Raw genomic sequence first — 22,461 nt, forward strand, 5'->3', positions numbered from 1 at the left:
CATGGGAACTGGCGATATGGGCATCTACGGAGGTACCAGCAGACCTCCAGAGGACAAGGCGTCAGACTCGGTTCAAATTAAGGTCCAAATACAAATGCTTGGTATTGAAAAATAAAATAATGCTAAGACAGATAAGGAAAAAAATAGCTAAGGATAAATGGGGAGCCTGTTCTGAATAATCCTACTTGAAAAATCATGCTATTTGATCATCGGCATGTGCCAATAACAACCAATGACAGAATTACCAGTTAAAGGGAACTGAAACACTAGGACCATCCTGGGCAGTGTCAGGCATTTCTAGAAGGCTAATTTTATATCGTGGCAATGATTGACAGCTAGCGAACAATTTGAGACACAGCAAAGCTTTGCCACGTCACACTGCTGGGGGGAAACAACTATAAAAGGGAAGAAAGCATCCTAACAAAATTGAGGCAGCCTTGTGCAATGGAAGGTCACGACCATGCAGGTCCCACCAGCTACCATGCAAGCTTTTGGGGCGGGTGACCAATGAGCAGCAGGTCTGAGAAAGGAAAACGAAAATCGTCCAACTGCTTTCACGTTCGGCCATGACGGGGCAGGCAGATTCGCCATTTCTTGCTTTTTAAATGTTACGTTTAAGATCGGACGCAAGGTGGCCACCTGCCTTTCGTCGGCGGTATGACATTTATTTGGCACAGCACATCACTCGTTTGCAAGGCATTGTCCTAAAAAAAGCCTGAATCGTCAAGCAGCCCCGCAGCCCAGTAAGGCTCGCTCTTATTGGCCGGCAGCTGCATCGGAATCAGTATTGATACGTCACAGACCACGTTGCTCCACGAGGGACTATAAATAGGTACGGAATGAAGAGTCTTTTTAAGGTCAAACGCCATGTCCCTAGGGCGGCTGGGCGGGGCTCGGAAAGTGGCGTCCGGGGTGGTGAGCTCATCGGTGCGGAGCGGTGGTTACCCGGAGTGTCCGGAAGAGGACCTCGGACTCAAACCCCTGGAGGTACCGCTCCTAGCAGCTAGTGCAGCGGATGCGTGTCAAAATCCACCAGGAGATCAGAGTTATTGGGGAAACGACTGCGGGGTAACAGCTAGGGATGGGTCCTGCCCGGACATGCAAAGCACTCGGCCAGGAAACCCGAAGACAACACGGGCAATGACCCTTATATAGTAGTGCACAGGCAGCACAGTCGTACGCATTTATAGCCAAGCATTTTACAGATCATTAAAAATTATGGCCTATAGTTACTAAAATTTTACACGTTACGCTTGCAATAAGGTAATTTGCAGGAGTCGCATGAGTTAATTTATAACACCAGCGCAGATCAACGGCAAAAGCAACTCAGATAAAAGAGCTTGTCCTTCCTTCTGGATGCAAAGCTCATGCACTTCATGCGGTTCCCCCATTCAGAAACCCCAGCCATATAATTCATCTTCACCTTGATTCACAGAGTAAGCAAAACAAATAGATAAATCACACAACAGGCTTATATTAAGACACCAATAAATGCGAGACAACATGACAAGCATAAATCCAGAAGCCAGTCAAGGAGAGAGTCTCCACCTCTCTGTCCTCGGCACTAATCTGTCCATCTTAAGAAGTTAAAAACGGATACACAGGTCTGCCCGTGGGGAGGGCATGAAAAACAGGAAAGGGGTTTTATTCTGGATTCACAAAGCAAAAGGGGCGAGGTGGGCCTGTGCGTCATCGCGGCCAAACACGGCCAGCGAGCTGCCCGATCGGAGGACAGCAGAGCTGCCTTCTGTCAACACCTGAGGATAAACAAGCAGAGCTTGTGGACCTCGACAGGGAGCCCGGCGCCTCGACTTAATGGCGGAACCGCGAGGCACCGCCGAACCCGACGGCGAACCGCTGCAGGACTCACCCGGCGGCGGCAGAAGGGCAGCCCCTGCGCGATGATGTTGATGCTGAAGATCTTGAGCACTTTGTGTTGGGTGAGGGGGCTCCTTGCTCTCCTCCTTGGCATCTTCCAGCTCCAGGCCGGGGCCTGCCGGAGCCTTGAGGGCGCTCTTTTTCCGGGGGCCGGCCGTGGTGAAGCCGGGGATGGGGCAATGCCGTAGCATTGCCGCTCTGAGCTACTGGGACATACCCCAGAAGGGAACTCCTATTGGCGGGCTAGAGCCCTTGAGGCAAGCTGCTGTTTCGAGTCTGGAGGGCCCAATGCTGCTCTCCTACAGGATCCTTAAACGTCACTCTGAACCGCCGGAGCACTTCTGAGTCCAGGCTACAGCTGGTGCGCGCCCCTTTAAAGCACAGCCGACAAGCTGCGTCACGTGTCTAAGCCAACTCCCCGCAAGAGCAGCTGGCACCGAGGGCTGCACTCACCCCTCCCCGCACGGAATATCACCCAGCCTGGGCTAGGCTAGGCTGGAATGTGCCGCGCAGTGCCAAAGGTCACACAGATAGCGCCCCCTTCTGGCGCCCCACCTTCCCAACACCCCCAGGGGCCCTTAAGGGGCGCCCTGCAAACTTAACCGCGACGGAGCCGGGGCGGCCACAGAAACGCGTTGCGGGGTGTTGGCATTATGGGAGTCACCTTGGTTTTGCGCTTCCGGAGCCGGGAGATGTATTTAGGGCTACTGCACGCAGCCGTCCATCAGAGACAGGTGTCAGAATGCATGACCCGGCTACATCTGCAAGGGGGGGGCATCTTTAATCGTGTTTAGATGGCCAATCGCCTCTCTCTCCCCCCTTCCTTTTGGGACAGTACCTTGCCTGTGTCCTAAACGCTGATCAAGGCTACTCTTAATATAGACAACCTATGGTGACAAGAAATAAGGTCCTCGTGTTGGCAGGTACGCGTCATCTCCCTCGCGGGGCGACAGGAAATATATAGCACATTCCTGGCATGCTTGGTATAGCAGACATAGCATGTGAGACCTGGAAATCCACAGAAATCTTCTACAGCTGCAGAACCTTCACTTAAAGATAAAAATATAAGGCAGCTGGGTGAGAAGGAAGCTCAGTCGAAGAGTCGCCACGTTGACGCCGCGGACGCCAGACGACGCCGCCCTCACAGGCCCTCGTCCCAGCCAGCAGCGTCGCACCAGCAAAGCGGTCATGTGACCTGGAGCGGAGCATCTCCACTTGCTGCAGCAAGCATCAGCCCAAACTGACAAACCAACACCCACCTCCTCTATAACACGCAGCGGTCCGTGACCATCAGCTAAGCGCCGTGGTTTGCGTCTGAGATCGCACACTTGCACAGTGTTAGTATGTATTGATTTTCCTTAGAAGCGTACTACCTGACTCTTAATGTAGTACGTACTGTACGTCTGCATGGGAACAACATGCATGCACTCAGACACTGCAGCCACTATCTTGCATTTTGCCTGACCTGAATGTGTACCAATGACATTGCGTTACCCCTGCGAAAGTTAAAAACTATTAACAAAATAACAACACACATACGGAGCAGGTGAGCAGCTCAGCGGGCTTAAGTCTCCCTGCCTGTGATCAGAAGATTTGAAAAGTCGCTGTGGGCCCTTGAGCAAGGCCTTTAACCACCAGCTGCAGGGGAGCCGCATGTTAGCTGACCCCGCTCTGTGACCCCCAAGCGAAGGAGAGCAAGATGGGGTCGGCGAAGAGAAGCATTCCAGTGTATCTATATTTGTGCGAATGGTTCTCGTTTGTCTATGACTTATAGGTATGAAGACAGCACTTCTTCCACCATTGACCAATTCTTCATTTCTGGTTGCTGCTCTAGTGGCCTTGTGGGATAGCATGTCATCCAGTGGTTTGCACACTTCAGAATCTCGTGGAGTGTAGCATGTCATTGGGGTATCATTCACCTACTGTCTCATCCATACTGATTCTGACATACTGCTCACCTCACATACTACATTTTGGCTACTACATAGCCAACAAGTATGCAGTTCCGGATACAGGCCCCTAGTCACATGTGACAGAAGTAGATCGCTCAGGTAGTATCAGGATGTCTAAGAAAACCAAACAGCTCCATGGCATCAGAGGGGGAGGGGGAATGACAGTCCGGTGACTAGGTCGACAGCAGTTTATTAGAGCTGGAGACCGAACCAGTTTGAGTTCACACAGGAAGAGGATGAATCAAGCTGAATGACCGAGGCATGACATCTCTCTGAGGCACGGTGAGAAAATGCATCAAGCATCTATGTCCCCTCAGCTGAAAGATCTAACTGAAGTTGCGCATTGGGAGGCTGGCCCAGGAGACGCAAGCCAGGACAAGCTAACATTCGATTACAACATGAAAGTCTCGCAAAGAAGCTCCTGCGAGATGCGCCACAGTAAACTGGCTTTGTACGCTGAGCTCCGGTGGTTTTTTAAAACTAATCTCAGACCATGAAACTATGTGCCAGGCATGCATTTCTGAGACCAGCCTGCAAACACGAGCAAGCCGAGGTAATCAGCAGGAATGGCAGGAATGCTGGGGCTCGAACCTTGGCTCCTGCAGGACACTACGCAAAGCTTCGTGTTTGAAGGAATCCCTTGTCTGGCATGCCACAGCCTCTCCCCCCGCTTCCCCAAACGGCCCACAGATTGGACTGGGTTTCGGTGGCTCGGGAGCACTTGTGAATGCTCGACCACCATTGGTCGACGGTGAACAAGGAGGGGGGAGATGGAAGGTGGTACACTTGACTGAGAATGAGGGAAAACTCAAACCCAGATGGGTGCCCGCAGTATATTTCTGTACGATTTCTGCTGGAGTTCTGGCAGAGACAGCGGTCCAGCATCTTGCTCCACACAAAAACGAGCCAAGAGACTCTTCCAAACGATTACGGCAGAAGGCTGAAACCGGAGCTAAAACTCCACATGGAGACCGTGTTTATAGATACTGCATGCAGAAATGGGTTAATCAAATGAGAGTAATCAAAGTCAGGTTTGCAGCGGTCATCTTCTGCCCAGTTTGATCTCACCGTGACTTGTCACGAACCCCATACTGTGACGATCTGCAGCATATAAACCACAATCAGTGGCCACATAAGCCAAAAGGTGATCTGGATGACAGTGAGGATCCCTAACGTTCAGAGAGACTGCACAAAACAGTGTCTTCCTAATGATCCTGGAACTCAGATACTGTCAGCAGAAGATCCAGTGGCCGCCAGTCTTTGGGTACTCTAATGTTTGCGGCGTCCCGGGCTCCCAGGAAGCAGAGCTTCTTGTTTCAGGAACCGAAACAAACCCACTTAATCCCGACCTCAGGATTAGGCGCCCCGGAGAATACAAGGAGAGGGCTTAACTTCCTACCAAACAGCGATGGCCTGACTTGTATGCAGGACTAAGCTCTCATCCCAGGAGTTTAAACTGCAATTTAACAAAAAGAACTCATCGAGAAGATGAGAGCTGCACGGCGAAACTCTGCGGGGGCGGCAAAAACCCATCGCCGGGGAAACAAAAGCCCCCACTACCCCCAAATCACAACTGACCACCCTCGCTGCTGTGGCACTACTGCCTCAATGGGGTGGGAGGGCGCAGGCATGTATGAGCAGAAATGATGAATCATGAGGGGATTGGGCAGCTCAATGCACACAGGCAGACTATGGGTGCATTTACACACTCCGCAGCATGACCGCTGAATAACCATCCTCGCCCCATTACCGGGGGGGGGGGGGGGGGCACGTGCTCAATCCACTCATGAAAATGTCGACAACGTGCGGCCGAGTGGGTCGGCTGTCATGCGTGTCAGTGACTCCGAGTTCACAAGCGTAAACATACGACAAGCTGAAACCCTAATTATTCGTATATAAAACCAGCAAGCAGTGATTCAACTTTGAGAAAGACCTGTTTCCCCCTATTAATTAAATCACATACTGACGCAGAACACCCCAGGGAATCCAGACAGAGCTGGAAATGAAAAGCAGATGGATAATACACCATGGATAATATTTATCAAACGTCTCCGGGACGCCCCAAACTCTCTCTGTGTACACAGCCGCGCCTCTCTGACCTCCTGCCCCAGAGAAAGCCGACCTCCACCCACACCCCCCGTCAAACCATCCAGTCACTTGCCACCCCCCTGGTGGAAACACAGTCTCCTGATGCCATGAGAGGGGGGTGTTGACTCTGAACAGTTCTGTTCTGCATTAAATACATAACGAAATATACACTAAATACATATATCGTTGCCTACGGTGCCAAGCATAATAAACATTAAGATGCAGGCCTACAAAGACAAATGCAGCACTCTGAATACTGGCCCTAGGAACACGCACACACACACACACACACACACACATATATGCACGTGCATGCACACAAACACACAGCACCTGGAATACTAACCTTGGCACACACACATACATACACACACACAGCATCCTGGATGCTGGCCCCATGAATACACACACACACACACACACACACAAATGGCACCCCAAATACTGGCCTTATAAAGAAACATGCACAGCAGTCCCAGCGCTGACCCAACAGCCTATAAACACAAAAACCCAGTTTTTGGGGGGACGGTTGACCGGCTGACTGTCATAAAGAATTCAGGAGCCCATCAATCTGATGTTAGCAAGTGAAACAGAAACAAGCGTCAGTCAGGCAGACATACACTGAGCTACTGGGCAGACCATCACTCACATAATGGACAGTCAGTGATCCCAGTGCGGCCCGTTTACCCAGCATAAGTCTCCTATAATAAGAACCCTGGCATGAGCGTCGGCCCTGGAAGGCAGACGTGGCATGAGAGAGCGATGCCAGCTGGGGGGCTCCTTTGGGGGGCGGTTTGGAAAGGAGAGGGCGGCCGGATCTGTCTGGATGGTGAAGAGGGGGCGGCTGGTCCAAGAAGAGCAGATGCAGAGGACCCCGGTGTTGCCACTTTCATGGAGAAGAGGGGGGAAGGAGGGAGCGAGAGAGAGAGACAGTGAGAGAAAGACAGCATGAGAGTGTGTGATGGGCGAAAGGGAGCGAGAGAGAGGAGCAGCAGAGAGAGAGAGTGACAGTGAGAGAAAGACAGCATGAGAGTGTGTGATGGGCGAAAGGGAGCGAGAGAGAGGAGCAGCAGAGAGAGAGAGTGACAGTGAGAGAAAGACAGCATGAGAGTGTGTGATGGGCGAAAGGGAGCGAGAGAGAGAGGAGCAGCAGAGAGAGAGAGTGACAGTGAGAGAAAGACAGCATGAGAGTGTGTGATGGGCGAAAGGGAGCGAGAGAGAGAGGAGCAGCAGAGAGAGAGAGTGACAGTGAAAGAGAGCATATGAAAGAGAGAGGAGCAGACAGGAAGTGAGAGAGAGAGTGAGTGTAACGGTGAGAAAAAAAGAGCATCAGAGAGAATCAGAAAGAGAGAGACAGCATGAGAGAGAGAAGGAATGAGAGAGCAGCAAGAAGAAAGAGAGAGAAAGAGTGTGAGAGAGAGAGAGACGGACAGAAAAAGAGGGAGAGCGTGACAGTGAGAGGAAGACGCCGAGCGAGAGAGAGAGGATCTCCAACCGCTCTGCCCACTCCACCGGAAAACCTTTTTACCTCCAAGGCACTTCAGGTACTGCAGAGAGGAAGAGGCTTGTTGCGGGGAGGACGGGGAGGGGGGGGGGCGCAGGCTGTGTGTTTGTGTGCGTCTCCCATGTGTGTCACAGGCTCCGGTTTAATGGATAACGCTGCGTCATGGGGACCACAGCTTGCCAGCAGTAAACTATCATCAGGAGGGCGGACCGGGAGGACGAGGACCACATCGGTACCCAAAACCCTCACTGACACCCCCCTCCCCACCACCCCCGCTGCCACAAAATCCCAGCCCTCCCACACATCACCAACAGGGATGACAGCCAGCAGACAAGGTTGGGGGAAAACTGCCACTTTAATTACCAGGCATGGGAGACTGGGCTCCATGGGCGGAATCGCAGCTGCTGCTGCTGCTGCACTGCTGCACTGCCAAAGCCGTGTGTCTGGCCCCATCTAGTGGCCACTGACTGCCACCAACAAAGTGGTTCCAGCAAACAGACCCTCTTCTGGCAGAGAAAGGCGACCCGAGGATCACTCCTGCTTAACTAGTCTCCAGAAAATAACAGGAAAAGCTGAACGCTGCCTACCAGGGACTCAAATCCACACCCCACAGCCCAGCTGAATGCCTCCTTGTCACCCTCTGCAACACGTCCTTCTCAGAGTGGGTTTTGGCGAAGTGCATGAGTGCCAGTAGGATTTGTAGGTTCTGCCCTGGTTCGGTTTGGTGGTCAATAAGGAGGGGCAGGAGCCATCGGCTGGGGAGTGGCCCCAGTTTCCATAGCAACAAGCCATTCGCATTCATCCCCAAGAAATGACCTCGAACCGAAATCAATTGGGCTGTGAGGAGATAAATAATTCAGCCGATCTCACGCCGTCGGTATGAAACCGGAATGGCAGGACTTTAGGGCCGCACGGACCAGGATTACGACCTGGTCCAAATGGGTTTCGGCAGCCCCCCCCCCCCCCCGTTATTCACTGGTTAGGTGTCTGAGGGAAGAACACCATGTTTTCCGGATGGCTTTCTGTTATTCCTGGTCCCGCCGTGGTGCGGACCGCTGCCAGATCTAAGGACATGCCATGTTCTGATCCAGCCCAGTATGAAAAGGCGCTGGTACCTGCTTCTTCAGTGAAAGTGTGAGAGCATTCCGCTACCCCCCCGCTAGTGATGAGTAGGATTGGGGGAGGGGGATGCACAGGATTAAAGTCTGTGCCCCCTCTTTACTCAGCCATGGCAACTATGCATGCCCCGGCACCCTGGCTGATGCCTTCTGGCATTCCACAGACGACCTACTGACACCCCCATACTACAGCTGTCCCCCCCCCCGCTTTTCACCTGGCTCCCAAACCCCCCCCCTCCCCAACCCAATTCCCCATCGGGCCACAATCCTGGCATACCGAGGCAGGGAGGGACTACACACCTTGACAGCCGGTATGTACAGAATGAGACCCAGAAGTAGAAGGGGTGATAAATCCCTACTGACCGAAAGGGGCGGGACCGACTGACTGAGAGCGAATCAGAAATCCAGCCCGCAACATTCAGTTTCGCTCCTGGCCAAGTGGATGTGAAAGGGAGAGGGCGGGACCCACTGACTGAGAGCGAATCAGAATAGCCATCTCGTGCTTGACCAATTGCCTGTCAAAGGGCACCAGGCTGGGCGGGTCCCACAAAGCACTTACAGTGCTGGAAGAACAACGAGATCCTTTTCCAGACCCTTCCAAAACATGCAGGACAAACATAATTAGCTATAATAATTTTTTCCCCTACCCAGTGTCTTCAGTGAGGCTGCCAGGAGCAGTCTGTCCTATTACACCCACACGCGAGGACGGACCACTGCGTGTTAAACGGACATGATGCGTATGGAGTCTCGACCACATTTAAGCAATTATATGACACAGCAGGGCAGCTGATGGCCCGGGCCACGTGAATTACAACAGCAGGTCATTTAGGCTGGGGGGGCGGGTTCATTTAATTAATTCCACAACATGACATTTTTAAGGGTTATCTGAGGCGCTGAGGAAGAGGCAGTCAGCATCTCCTCCCCCCACTACAGCCCCATGAAAAGGTAAGCACTGCTCTCTCCGTTATCGCTGTTCAGAGTTTGCCGGGGACGTTCACCACGCCGTAACTCATTCTCGGCCAGGCTGGCGATACTCACAGCCGCGTCGGAGGTGGCGAGGGGGGCAGCCCGGCGATTAGGGGATGGCAGCAGGGACTGATTGGTGGGTCGGGCTCTACTGGTGGGAGACGGCAAGACCCAGCTAATTGGCGCCGTGGGTCACACCAGCCGCACACACGCCCCTGCATCCCTGCGTTAGTGACACATATGCATAGCACCCCCACATTCATTACTACGTGTGACTGCGGCACAGCGGGGAATCTCTTATACCTAATTAACAGCTAACGAGGTAACGGTAAAGCTGGTCGCAGTGGGGGGGGGGGGGGGGGGGGGGGGGGGGGGGGGGAGTCTGTATCTACCACCAGCTGACCTCCCAGAGAATCCTGCAGGAGGGGTGGGCCTTGGCACTGCACTGTGTATGTCAGCAGGTCACTGAGCAACATGGTTCGGGGGGTGGGGGGGTAGTAGAGGGCATAGTGCAGGAAGTCATGATGCCCCCCAACCCCCCCCCCCACCACTTCCAAATCGGATCACGTGCGCTCAAAATGGATGAGCATGTTTCTTAGTGTCTGGCAGACTTCTGAAAGTGAGGGCCCCGATTGGCTGTCCAAACAGTCAAAGCCAATCGGCTGTCTGATTCCGTCCACCGCCCCCGTGGGACATTCTTTGGGGAAGGGCTGGTGGTGCCCATTGAGCCCATTGATGACTGAAGAACAATGCAAACGCAGAGCAGGAAACACACACACTGCCCTGATATTTATAACCCCTCCTAAGGTCAGAAACTTTGCAGAGCAGTAACAAACGACCTGCAACAGCGGCAACATAAGGGCAATGCAGTTACTGTCCTGGAGCCTAAGAGTCATGGAGTCACACTGCAATATTATTATTAATATAATATGGCTGAAGAGGGCTATACACAATGGGCAATCAATAGATGACACAAGAAAAAAGCCAAAAACAAATTTCCCCATAAAAAAGTACCAGTCTGACAAACGAATTGGGGGGGGGGGCTCTTTCAGTATGTGATTGGGGGGGGGGGGGGGGGGGGGGGGGGTTGGGCAGTCTAAAATCAGGACACTGCAAACTGCTGGCAACAGTGCCATTTGTTCCACAGCCACAACCCCCAACTGTCCCCTACATTCCTCACCAGCCACTGAAAGGTCCCCACCCTTCTAACGTCCACATTCACCCACCCCACCCCCCCCCCCAGCAAACACCATGCCACAGCATCCTGGCCCATGCATACCGTCGTCGTCTGCAGGGTCCTGAGACAGGGACCCGGAACCACCGCAAGCTGACAGAGCTCTGACCCCAACAGGTGACGACTAGCCTTCAGAATGGCCCTCTTATGAATCCAAATGTCAGTCACTGCCACCTTTACCAGAATATTTTGTTCACATGGGATATCCAAACACACTTCCAACCTATTGCCACTAACATAAAATGTACATGGATGCAGTGCCAGATGAACAAGTCACAGTAACATCATATAAAAATATAATATATAAACATAATATAAAAAAGGCCTAATGTCAATAGACCACAATTACAAACAGAGCTACAAGCATATTAGCTTGAATGCTAATTATAACTGTGCGTCACCTATAAAAAGCAAAAAGCCTGAAAGTCAAAAAGCATTTTGAAATGACAGGTTTTAAAGCAAACAGACTAGCAGTGAAAATGGCGAAAATGTATTGTGATTTTTTTTTTCCCCCATCTTGATTCTGGAAAATACAAACAAGTTCCATATAACCAATGTCGAAAACATTTTAGGGACCAGCTCCTCCATGTCATCCATGCCGCTACGTGGCCAAATAGGGAGCGTGCTGTATATCGGGACCAAAGGGAGAGAGGAAGACATCCAAAGCGCTACCAAAAAGGATCTAGCTGACAAAACAAGTTTAGCTGCGCGTATGAGTCACAGAACTCTGAGAATGTGCACAGCGGCACGATACTAGCGATCTCTCCATAAAGGCAGATCGTGGAAACATTTTAATCACTCATGATCTAATATCATCAAATCACACACCCCTACTTGAGACAGCTATTGTTGCTTTTCCGCCGATATACAGGAACCGAACAGTACTGCAGAGAGGCTGGTCACAGCGTAGTTCCCGCTCGCTTCGGATTCCTCCTACAGAAGGCTCGGCTCAGTAAAGGCCTTGTCGAGTTTGGAGACGGTGACGTGAAAACTGGAGAGACGTTTATTTACTGTTCACACAGTAAATTATGCTGTACGGTCGCGCCACAAATTTTCACTAGGAACTCTGTGAGAATCGCCGTCTTATGTTAGCATCAAACAATTAGCTTTCACTTGCGTAAACTTGCATTACTAATCCATCCTAGACTGTCGTCTAGTACCCTTTCAAGTAGGATGTTGGATATTTTCAAGTTCCAAATTATCATGAATGCATCAATACATCACAATGTGTCATACAATTAATAATGAATAATATACAGAATATGCCCTTTTCCCTCCATGAGCCCTGTACACAACAATGCAGACCACCGGTATTTCCATGTATTTCAACCAAATCAGACGGTGGTGACACAACCAGCTCGGTTTGGTCACGTTTTCGTAGTAAACAAGAGGGGTCGATTCCTGGTGGCAGTGGAGAAGTGCCGTAACAGACCAACTATCCGGTGTCTGAACTGCAGGTGCAACACTCACAAAAACTAGCACGTTATTTAATGTGTTCGGGAGGAAGAGCCTGGAGTCACAAAGACACGCGCCAATCGTAGACAAACCGCATCAGCAAAGATGAACTGCGGCCATTGACAGGGACGGACACTTAACACCACGGAAACACCAGCTGAAATGACGACAGAACTGATAAGTGGGATTCGCGACACTGGCATTTATCACCGTGACGACGCCTTCATTCCAGGGTCATGGAGAAAGTGGGGGGTGAAAGGTCAACGCTGCCCTGCACACAAGCCAGTAGGCGGCACGAACGCCAGCTGCTGCCCTCTGATCTGGCAAGAGGCATTTTTCATGCCAAACCACAGAGAGCGATTTTGCCATTCCATGCCGGGCGCTGACCTCTCACCCCGAGACAGGCGGCGGCACCCGGCACTTTCTCAGCGTCTGCGCTGCGGGCGTACAGGGTCAGCTGGGGCACGCGGACCAGTCAGGTGATCACGCGCATCCAAACTGCCTGATAATGGGTCCATATGACACTGGAAAGCGAAAACATTGGGCTTATGAAGGCAGCTAGCCTTTCAATCCAGACAAGGCCAGGCTCCTTCCTCTGCCGCCCCCTAGTGGTAGCCATGTGGCTTACTCCCACACCACGAACATGCATCGCGCTCCTGAGAGGCCCCCTAGTAGGCGCTCTAACGCCTCCGGTCGCATGAACAGACGGCAAACACAACTGGACGAGTGCCCAACAAATCCAGTTCTACACGGTGATCGAATGTGGCCCAATCACAGCGGACTGGTATGTGAATGCGTTGGACAGTCTGTAGGCCTCCGTCTACGGTCACATCATGAACGAGAGCTAATTCTAATCCCGTCTTCCATACCAGGTGGTGTCCAAGCTAAGCCCTTCTGTTCTTAAAAAGACACAGACGCGATCAGAATGCCACTAACTAGACTAACTTATTAACACAAGTAAACCAAATCACACTTCTTGATTTTGTTTACCACATCAGTTAATAGAAAAGGATAAAGACAGGCTTTGCCCTCAAAGGAAAGTCCTCGAATCATGTCAGAAGGGAAAATGAACTCGAAGACTAAGCCGCTAACCTGCTTCCCTAATCCGTCCACTGCCTGACGGACGCCTGGCCTCCACGCTCAGCAGCGTCTCTCTGCATCCGCGTAACATCAGGTCACCGTGTTTGGAATAGAAGTATTAAAACCCAGACCAGGGACGCAAAACAAGCAGGACTGGTGTGAAATATGCCATGAGGACGAGGATGATAATGCTCTATGAGTGACTAAACGCAGTGCAGGGGTAAAGGTGGATAAAGCATCTACTCACCTCCTTCTGAAAGCGAGTGGTCTGGCCAAGTCGATGTTTGGGAGATACATCCATGTTGTCATTAGGGCCCGAGACGCTGTTCCTGAGTGAGGGGGAGTGGGCGCCTTCCTCAGCCGCCTCCTCCTCCTCCTCTTCTTCCTCCTCCTCCTCCCGGCTGCTCTCCTCCGAGCGCTCGAACTCGTCGCTGTCCTGATCCATCTCCTCCTCGTCCTCATCCCGGCCGCCCTGGCTGTCCTCGCAGTCCTCGTCGTCGCGCCGACCGCTGCTGTTGTTGTTCTCCTCCTCGTCCTCTTCCTCGTCCTCCTCCTCGTCCTCTTGCCGCTGCTGCCGCCGTTCCGAGCCCCAAGGCCAGGGGGGACCACCCTTACCGCCGCCATTGACCTCGTTCTGGGCGTCCTCGGAGCCCGGCTCCCCAGGGGCCCACATCCCCGATTCCCTGGTGGGGGGCTGCCGCCGGTGCTCCTCCCCTTCCTCCTCCTCCTCCTCCTCCAGCACCCGGTGCTCCATGTGCTCCTCCTCCTCGCCGTCCTCGCCCGCCTCGTGGGGCACCCGGGCCGAGGAGGCGTTACCTCTCGCCGAGCCCCCGGGCTGCCGCCTCCTGCTGCCCCCCGACAGCAGATCCTGGTTCATGTCCAAAAGCCAGCTTGCTACCTCCTGCACCTTGGCTAGGCTGTCTGAGGAGGGGAAGGTCTTGGCGCTCTGGGGAGACACACAAACAGACAAGGGGGGGGGGGGGCACATGAGCATACATCAGGAACTTGCATCCACCAAAAAAGGCACAAGTAATAAAACATCAGTCTGCGATCAATCTCTCCAAAACAGACCTATAAAAACTGCCATTAGCATCTATGAGAGCCGGGCTGATTTACACTGTCTGAAAGACACCCATTACACAGAAGCCCTCTGCAAACCTCGCGAGCAGGAACACCAGTCTACGCCTTGGCCTCCTGACAGAGAGTTTAAAAACCTTCCAATACCTTCATCACTTACAGCTATTCATTTAGCTGACACCTGGAGTTAGAGTGTAAGGTCAACCAGCATCCAGTACCCTTGGAGGAGTTACTTTTAGGAGGCCTTCTTCAAGGGTCTAGCAGTGAAGTACTCACACTGCCGGCCATGGGATTCAAACCCACAACCTCCCAGCCATTAGCTACACACTCTGTCGACATGCTAATTAGAATATTTCATCATGACTTTATTTCACCTGAACAGGTACACTGCGTAAAAGATCCATTGACATATCCTCTGATATTTGGATAGGTGTCGGCGCTGATCCATTCCTAATACGACGGATCGGGCATCAGCCATGAGACCGATCCGTGCCCGATACATACTTATTTAATTTTCGGCAGTCTCTAAAACTCCCCTTTGCTATTTCAGAAGTTTTTGCGGCATTCAAGCTGCTCAGTGGGTGTGAGCGTGGCAACTACCGCCTGCTGCGACGTCATGCGCATTCCCCAAGCAGTACGAGAAGCGCAACAACATCAGACAAGAGGCTGGCGATAGCTTATTCGCTTCGTTTTGCATTTGCTAACAAGCATGCCTGCGATCTGGAAGAATTTTTACACTTTTAACAACTAGTAGCACAGCAATTTCCAATCTTTGTAAAAACGTTTGGAGACGTGGGAGTAGCGTTAAGTGGGAAATTCAACTAAACAATGCACACGGAATTTTGCGAGACAACGCAAGTATTATATAAAAAAAAAAAAAAAAAAAAGCACCAACATTCAAAAAATAAATAAAAACAGTGCATGTAATTTGAGCTGACAGGCAGCAGAGGGCAGACTAACATCAAGAATATAATGTCACCAAAGACCAGCAGAAGAAGTGGCGCAAATGTCTTCAATATCAACGCATGAAGAGTCTCTTTTACACTACCACATAACTGTGGTAAAGATGTGGGCAATTAGAAAACGTTAGAAAAAAATAATTTCAGATAAAACCTACACTGTTCTTAACCTACACGTATAAATTGGCTGTGCTACCAGTGGCAGTCAGTTCTGTCTTTCCACATCACTGTCAGTCAGCACTGCAAGCTGGGCACCAGGAGCGACTCAGGTTGGGCAGATCCCAAAGCCGACTGCCCCCTATGGGTGGGGACCTCGTCATGAGCACCGCCCAGACAGGTGAGATTTTCAGGGAAGAAGTAGTGATGAATGGTAATGACCTAGTGATGAGTCGCTGGCCATTATCAGCTGCCAACATGCACAGGGCAAGAAGAGAAGGAGCCAGGAAGGATCTGGGAAAACCCCAAAGTGATGGCTTCATTTCCCATCCTCGGTCACACACCTGCCTCAGGCATTACTAATCAAACTCAAACTCTGCGCATTCACAGCGGGCCGGAAGGATCCTCCTGCAGGACACCCTGCGATCTGCGATTGGATGATAAAAGGAGTTTTGCGGCTAATTATTCACCATGAGCTTGAAGCGACGCTGTAGCAGGGGAGGTGCGCACTCTGACTCAGTCGCTATAAACCGATGATCCAACAACAGCGTCTTGAGAAAATTACGTGCTGATATTGACGCCAACGAACTGCCTCAGTGCGGAGGATTGTGGCTTCAGGGGTTTGGGTTCAAATCCCATATATGGGATTCGAACCGACGAATGATCACAGGCACAGAGGTGTGACCTGCTGAGAAACACAACCCTCCCCCCATAACATTCCCCACATTGCTTAAATGAGCAGAGAGGCAGCAGTTCCCCCAGCATTGCCCCCTGGTGGCTGAAGGCCACAGTTGCACGGCACAGTGCTTCATCATACTAATAAGTTCACTAATTGGGCTAATTTAGCTTCCCCTCTTGGCGCTCTGTGGTTGAGAGCTAAATGAAAGTGAGCCGTCCGAGCAGACGCCCCCGCACCAGCATCCCAGGGAGGGCGGGGCAGGGTGGGGCAGGGGCCTACCAAGTCAGAACCTGACCCCCCCCCCCCCAGCCCGCCTGCCTGCCCAATCCTGCAGTTTCAGAATTTGAGGACGCGTCAGTGAGCGAATGTCTGGTGATTCACACTGAACACCAGAGGCCGTTTCCTCCAGGGCTCATCAATAGCAACATCCAGTGAAAGAAGCCCCCCCCAGCGGTTACGGGGTGGACATTCACTGCCCGTCAGCTGACGCTGCTGCTAGAAAGGATCCAAGCAAGCAAGGTTATTACTCTGTGTGAAAAGCCTGCACCGTCTGCAAGCCACTCGCAACCCGGGGAAAAAGAGAAAGAAGGAATGAGAAAGAAAAGAAAAGAAAAAACACACCCACCAGCCTCCTGGATACGCAACCTGCCCTTCAGCGACAAGGCGCTCGGAGGAGAAGGTAAACGGATCCATCAGGGAACGGCAATCGATGCACAGAGGCTGGGGGGGGGGGGGGACAGGCGGTGCGACACGATTGGTCGAATTCTGCATGAAGGCCCGAGAGCATGCACCATGATTGGATGAATTATTCAATAAGGTACGGGGAGGGGAGGGCTAGACCACCCGTCAGCTTCTCCGGTCCATAGCAACGGCTTACTAACTTGCCGACAACAACCGAAGCATGTGGGCAAATCAGGGCCCGTGAAGGAGCCAGTAGAGAGGGACTTCAGAGCCTCAGAACTATCAAGCCGGGCCACAGGAAGCCAGAGTCAAGGTCAAACGGCATGTCAATGCGAAATTCACTCTGCCGCTGTGACTCTGCCGACGCACCAGCTCTGCGTTTCAGGTACAAAATACCACGATTTCAATTACAACCCCCGCCCCCCCCCCACCCCCCAGCCTGCCATTGTGGGTTTATTGATTAGCTAGGCCCAGACAAGGAGGCTTCAGACAATAATTCTGGCAGTGAGTCATGGATCTGTTGTTCATCGTCGCTAACGGAAATCCACAGCCACGGCGCTTGATGGATCGTGCGGAACACAGATTTTTTTATGGGTGTTTTGTTTTCGGCCCATCGGCGGAACTGTTAGCATGCATTCGGCATTAAAAACAGGCACGTGGGTCATATCACTGGGTGGAAACTGGTGGCAGTGCGGTGTGGGGGAGGGGTGCGCTCACTGGTTTTTAGAGCACTGCGCTTGCTCAAAACATCCACTGCGTTTTTTTCCTCTCCATTAGAAAGCTACTTGAGGTCCTGCTGTTTCCCGCCGATTCCCGCTAGTACCCTAACCTGCCACTGGAGGCAATCCCACCCCTGTCCACCAGGGGCAGCGAAGCAGCCAATCAGCAGGCGAGGCGGACGGCTCCTCCACGGCCAAACCACAAGCTGCAAGGTGACCATGGAGCTGAGCTATGAAGGATGTAGGAATCTCACGCCCGCCACCCCCCCCCGAGGCAGGACGGGGTGCAGAAGGACCACTGGGTGGGGGAAACATCAGAGCTTAGAGTTTCCTAGCGCCAGAGCTCTTTAATTATGCATGAATATCAAATGGCTGCTTTCAGAGCCGGCTAGTCCAGCAGCAAACCCGCCCGCCCCAAACCCTCACCTGAGCCAGAGCCCTCTGTGCCTCTAAATCCTAAATGGACCATGAGCACCCCACACAGAGGCATGGGAGGGGGAATCAAATGCTCTCCCCCCTCCTGCCATTTCCATCTTTTGCCACTTTGAAAAGAAAGAAAGCCAACTACCCCCCCCAAATCCTGGACAGGATGATAAAATGCTTAAATTTATGCACCTATTCTTAGCCCAGAGGGATAAATTTGCCAAAGTTAATGCTGCCACACGCACCGGCAGTTAGTCCTGCTGTCCAACACGCACATAAACATCACAGTCAGGCAGCTCTCAGTGCCAAGCAGGGCCAGGCTTAGCCCTCGGCCGGTGATGCCATCCCTGGTGGCAGGAGAACCCGTGTTGGAAGGGGGCCCAGCGTGTTTAAGCCCCGGAGTGGGGGGGGGGGCATGTCCAAGCAGGTGATTTCCAGTGAAGAAGTGGAGATGATGGACGAGGATCAAACCACAGATGGGTGGAGCTACGCCTTTCCCCACTGAGGCTGGGACACGAGGTTTGAGAAATAAAAACTAAAAACATGAGGCCACCCATTCAGACACACACGAACTGATTCACCCTGACCCCGTGTTGTGAACTGAACCAAATACATTAACCGGCCTCAGCTCCCAGGAGAACATCACATTAAATGGAAATGAATTCACACAACGTTGCTAAATTGCCCGTAGGTGTGCAGGTGTGAGTGAATGGCGTGTGAGTGTGCCTTGCGATGGGCTGCCCCCCCCCCGTCCTCGGCTGTTCCCTGCCTCGTGTCCATAGCTTCCGGGATAGGCTCTGGACTCCCCGCAACCTAGAAGGATACGCGTTTCGGAAAATGCATGGATGGAATTCGGACAATAGCCAGTCAAAGTTAATCCTGCCAAAACGGAAGCAGAGATATTCAAAGCCAGCCCGGGAACCTCAGCGGAGATGAAAAAGTTCACTTTCTTCCTGTATACAGGCCCCCACCCCCCACAGTCATGAGTTGCCCATGGAGACGGGGGCGCTTCACTGTCGACGAGAAAAGAAAAAGAAAAAAAAAAAAACAGGATGCCAGTGTGACAGGTGTGAACGAGGGCGTCCGGTGTAAACAATTCCGGCCTGGCTGCCGTCCCATTCACAAGAAGAACAAACTGCAAAACATGACAAACACCTGTACAGGGCTTCCTAAAACCCAGCAGCTGAGAGGTGTGGCCCCCCGGGGAAGGAAATAAATGCTAACAAGACTCCTCACCCCTGCATGAAAACACAGAAGGTCAGTATTTAATTAGCCGGGTTAAACTGCTCTCTGATTGGCCTGAGGAGACAGCCATCGTGCTGAGCGAATGGGGACGCAAAGGAGATCAGGAAGGCAGATGACTAGATCACGAGGAAGGGGGGTGGCGCTCCGTTAGTAACAAACTGCATCTTGGGGTGATTGATGGACTGAATTTTCATTAACGGGGAAACCTGCTCCCAGCTTCTGTCTTTTTGCAGACGAAGGAAACGACCTCAAAATGACTGCCACTCTCACTGGATGATCTTATAAACCCCAGTGATCAAAAAATATAAACTATTAAAAACACGTTGCCGTAATTACTTCAAATGCCACTCCCAATATCGACAAATCTGCAGAACTAATGCAAAGGCATGACAATACAGAGTTGTCTCGGGCTGGCCTCCAGATGAGGGGCAGCTCCTCTTCAATTCACGCCGCCGGACAGAGTTTCCAGATAATCAGGGGAGTTGGTAAGCGTGTGCAGATGGGCCAGTAAGACGTATAGCTTTACGTTGCACAAAGTCATTGCATCTGCAAGGAAAGACGACACGACCTGCAGACGGGGGCCCCGAGGGGGGGGGGGGTTGGTCTGCTGTGTCCATAGGAAGAGAAAGTACATCCTGCACGGCTGGCTGCACTGTGTCCTGCACACGCCAGGAGCTGGTGCACTTCCAGACTTACACGCCACCTGTTCTGTTCACACGAGAAAAGTTTTACCCCCTACTCTGTTTGCTGTAGTACGATTTTCCGTTTCCTTACAGGGACGTGCAGAAGCGCGACGTGCAGCCGGTACAGGGCGGGCCGCATGTCTGCTTCATGGACCTCGAAAGCGGTGTGATCGGGATTACAGGGCCCCGGCCGAACAGTGAGAGGGGGAGAGGGCTCTCACCGTCTGGCCTGCAGCTCAGGGCTCAAGAAGAGCAGAAGAACAGCCCAGTGCCCCCCCAGACACACACACACACATATATATTTGTATGGTTCCCACAAAGTCAACATAACAGATAGATAATGTAGGGACCAAATGTAACACACACCCACCCACAGGGGTCAGACGACCCGCAGCCCCTCCTAAGGAGCCGCGCGGACGGCACTTTCAGAGAGTCAGGTCCCGGTGCTGCAGACCCGGAATACTATAAATACGCCGTGAGATACTTCCGGGAGCTCCAGAATCTCCATTTCACCGAAGGCCATATCGATCTGGTCTCGCGGCGGCCGCGTTTCCTGCCACTTCAGAGCCCGGGCTTGGGGGAGAGATAGAAACCCGAAAGATATCGACGGCTCGGGGCCGAGTCGGGCCGCCTGCTTTTCCTCGGCAACTTTCACTATTTCCCCCCTTTGTGTTAAAGAGTAGCACCGTCACCCTGTCCTGTCTGCAGAAACGAAGCAGGGCGCATTTCACAGGACCGTTATCAGGAGACGTGGACCATCACCCTCCCGAGTGATGAGAAAGCAGCACAATAGGATCAAACGCACCCAGGCGGGCGCTGCACGGTACAGAAACAGAGCTTAGCGGACAGCTGGGATAAATCAGCGAGGGTCCAGGCTGCTGAGGACACCCGGCTGTGACATAAGCCCTCCCCAGGAACAAAGTTACACATGTGGGAGACCCCTATAGCTCACACAAAATTTGGGGTTTCTTTGCCCACTCAAGATGCCTGATGACAGACCACTCCTCACCCCACACACCTCCAGCAATCACCTCCAGCACACCCCCAATTGGCAAAAAGCCCCCCCCAATCATCCCAGCGTTACCTTGGGCGCCCGGGGGCAGGCGGCCGCCACGTGCGGCGGCCCGTCGGAGTTGGGGCCTCCGGACAGCAGGTGGCAGCAGCAGGCGGAGAGACCCAGCCTCTTCACCAGGGAGAAGATGCCGCAACCGCACATGAACGCACTCATCGGCGGGGCCGCTCCACTTCCTCCCAACGGCCCGTTGGCAAACCCCCACCCCGCCCCGCACCCGTCTGGGCCGGGGAGGACCTCACATTCCCCCCGCACAGACCAGCTTTGGAAAACTGGGAGCCCTCCAGCCAGAACAGCGGTCCCCTCTGGGCTCCACTTCTCAGAGACGGTGCGGGATTCGTGCTGATGCTTCCCCACGTTGCACGCCACTGCTCCCTCATCCACCGCTCCAGCCATTTACCCCCCAGCAAGCGCCTCCTCCCTGAGCCTGACGGTCCTTGGACCACACCCCTAGACACACCCCCTACACTCTGAAGCCCCTCCCTCTGTCCTGAGCACAGACTGACAGGCAGGCAGGCGCTGAGCAGAAGCGATTCTCTCCCTTCTTTTCTGCTTCTCCGCACGCATCTCTGCGGGCGGCTGACCCTCCGGCTCGCCTCCTACTGTGACTCTCGGGCTCACAAGGTCCCTGGGGGGGAGGTATGGTATGATTGGTGAGACTGACTGCCAAGAGAACTAGCAGTTCAGTTAAACTGCAGAGTGGACCTCATCATTGCAGCTATTATGCACAATCTCTGAGGACCTTGAAACCGTCGAGGCTCCGCTCTACCAGCCGCCAGTGAAAATGGAATCAGAATACCAGGAAATCAGTACCTATGCCCCCCCCCCCCCCCCCCCCAGAGCAAACCCACATGCCTAGCTGAAAACAATAGCGGAAATAGCCGTGTGGTACAGCAGGGACAGAGGCAGGAGAGCAGGACAGCAGGAGAGAAGATTCCCTGCTGATGGAACGCACATCCCCGGAGGATGATGTCTGGGAAACTGGCTGTTTTAAAGCCTCTTGTTAAGCGAAGGGGTCACCTGATCACAGGGACGTAGGCTGGTTACTCTCATAACCCAGGCACTCATAACAATACAGCAGGCGAAGGCACCGTCAACATAACTTAGTTTACATTATTTTCAAATTTTGAAGTCCAATTCAGTTAGACTAATTAAACCACGTTCAAAGTGGTTTGAATAATACGTTTGAAATATATGTGTTAGTCTCCGGTTAAGGTTTAGTATTTAGGAATAGACTGAACAATTACAAAGCTGTTTTATGCATCTGACCTTTAGGGAATCTTACATTATGTACAAATGTCTTCTTTAGTAATAATAATGCCGGTCTGATGCAGGGGATCAACCTCATCGAGAAGGATGTTCTCCAAAGACGGGGCTTATAGACCGATCATGCTGAAAGCAGACGGGTCCCAAAGCGTGTAATTCCTGTTACTGCCCATTAGGTGGCAGCACCACTACTCAAAGAGTCTAGAGTGAAGGCCCCCCCCACCCC

General features: G+C 52.5%; 1 protein-coding gene across 1 annotated transcript in view; it reads right to left on the reverse strand.

Annotated features, from left to right (window-relative positions):
• Positions 1 to 2,229, reverse strand: part of fbxw7 (F-box and WD repeat domain containing 7) — a 44,684-nt gene extending 42,455 nt beyond the window's left edge. The window contains 2 exon segments of the mRNA XM_048999745.1: positions 1,871 to 1,948; positions 1,950 to 2,229. Of these exon segments, the coding sequence (XP_048855702.1) occupies positions 1,871 to 1,948; positions 1,950 to 2,069 (198 nt within the window). The 5' untranslated portion in view covers positions 2,070 to 2,229.
• Between the last annotated feature and the right edge of the window lie 20,232 nt (positions 2,230 to 22,461).

The sequence above is a fragment of the Brienomyrus brachyistius genome, unplaced genomic scaffold, assembly GCF_023856365.1.
Source record: "Brienomyrus brachyistius isolate T26 unplaced genomic scaffold, BBRACH_0.4 scaffold47, whole genome shotgun sequence".
NCBI classification, from domain to species: domain Eukaryota; kingdom Metazoa; phylum Chordata; class Actinopteri; order Osteoglossiformes; family Mormyridae; genus Brienomyrus; species Brienomyrus brachyistius.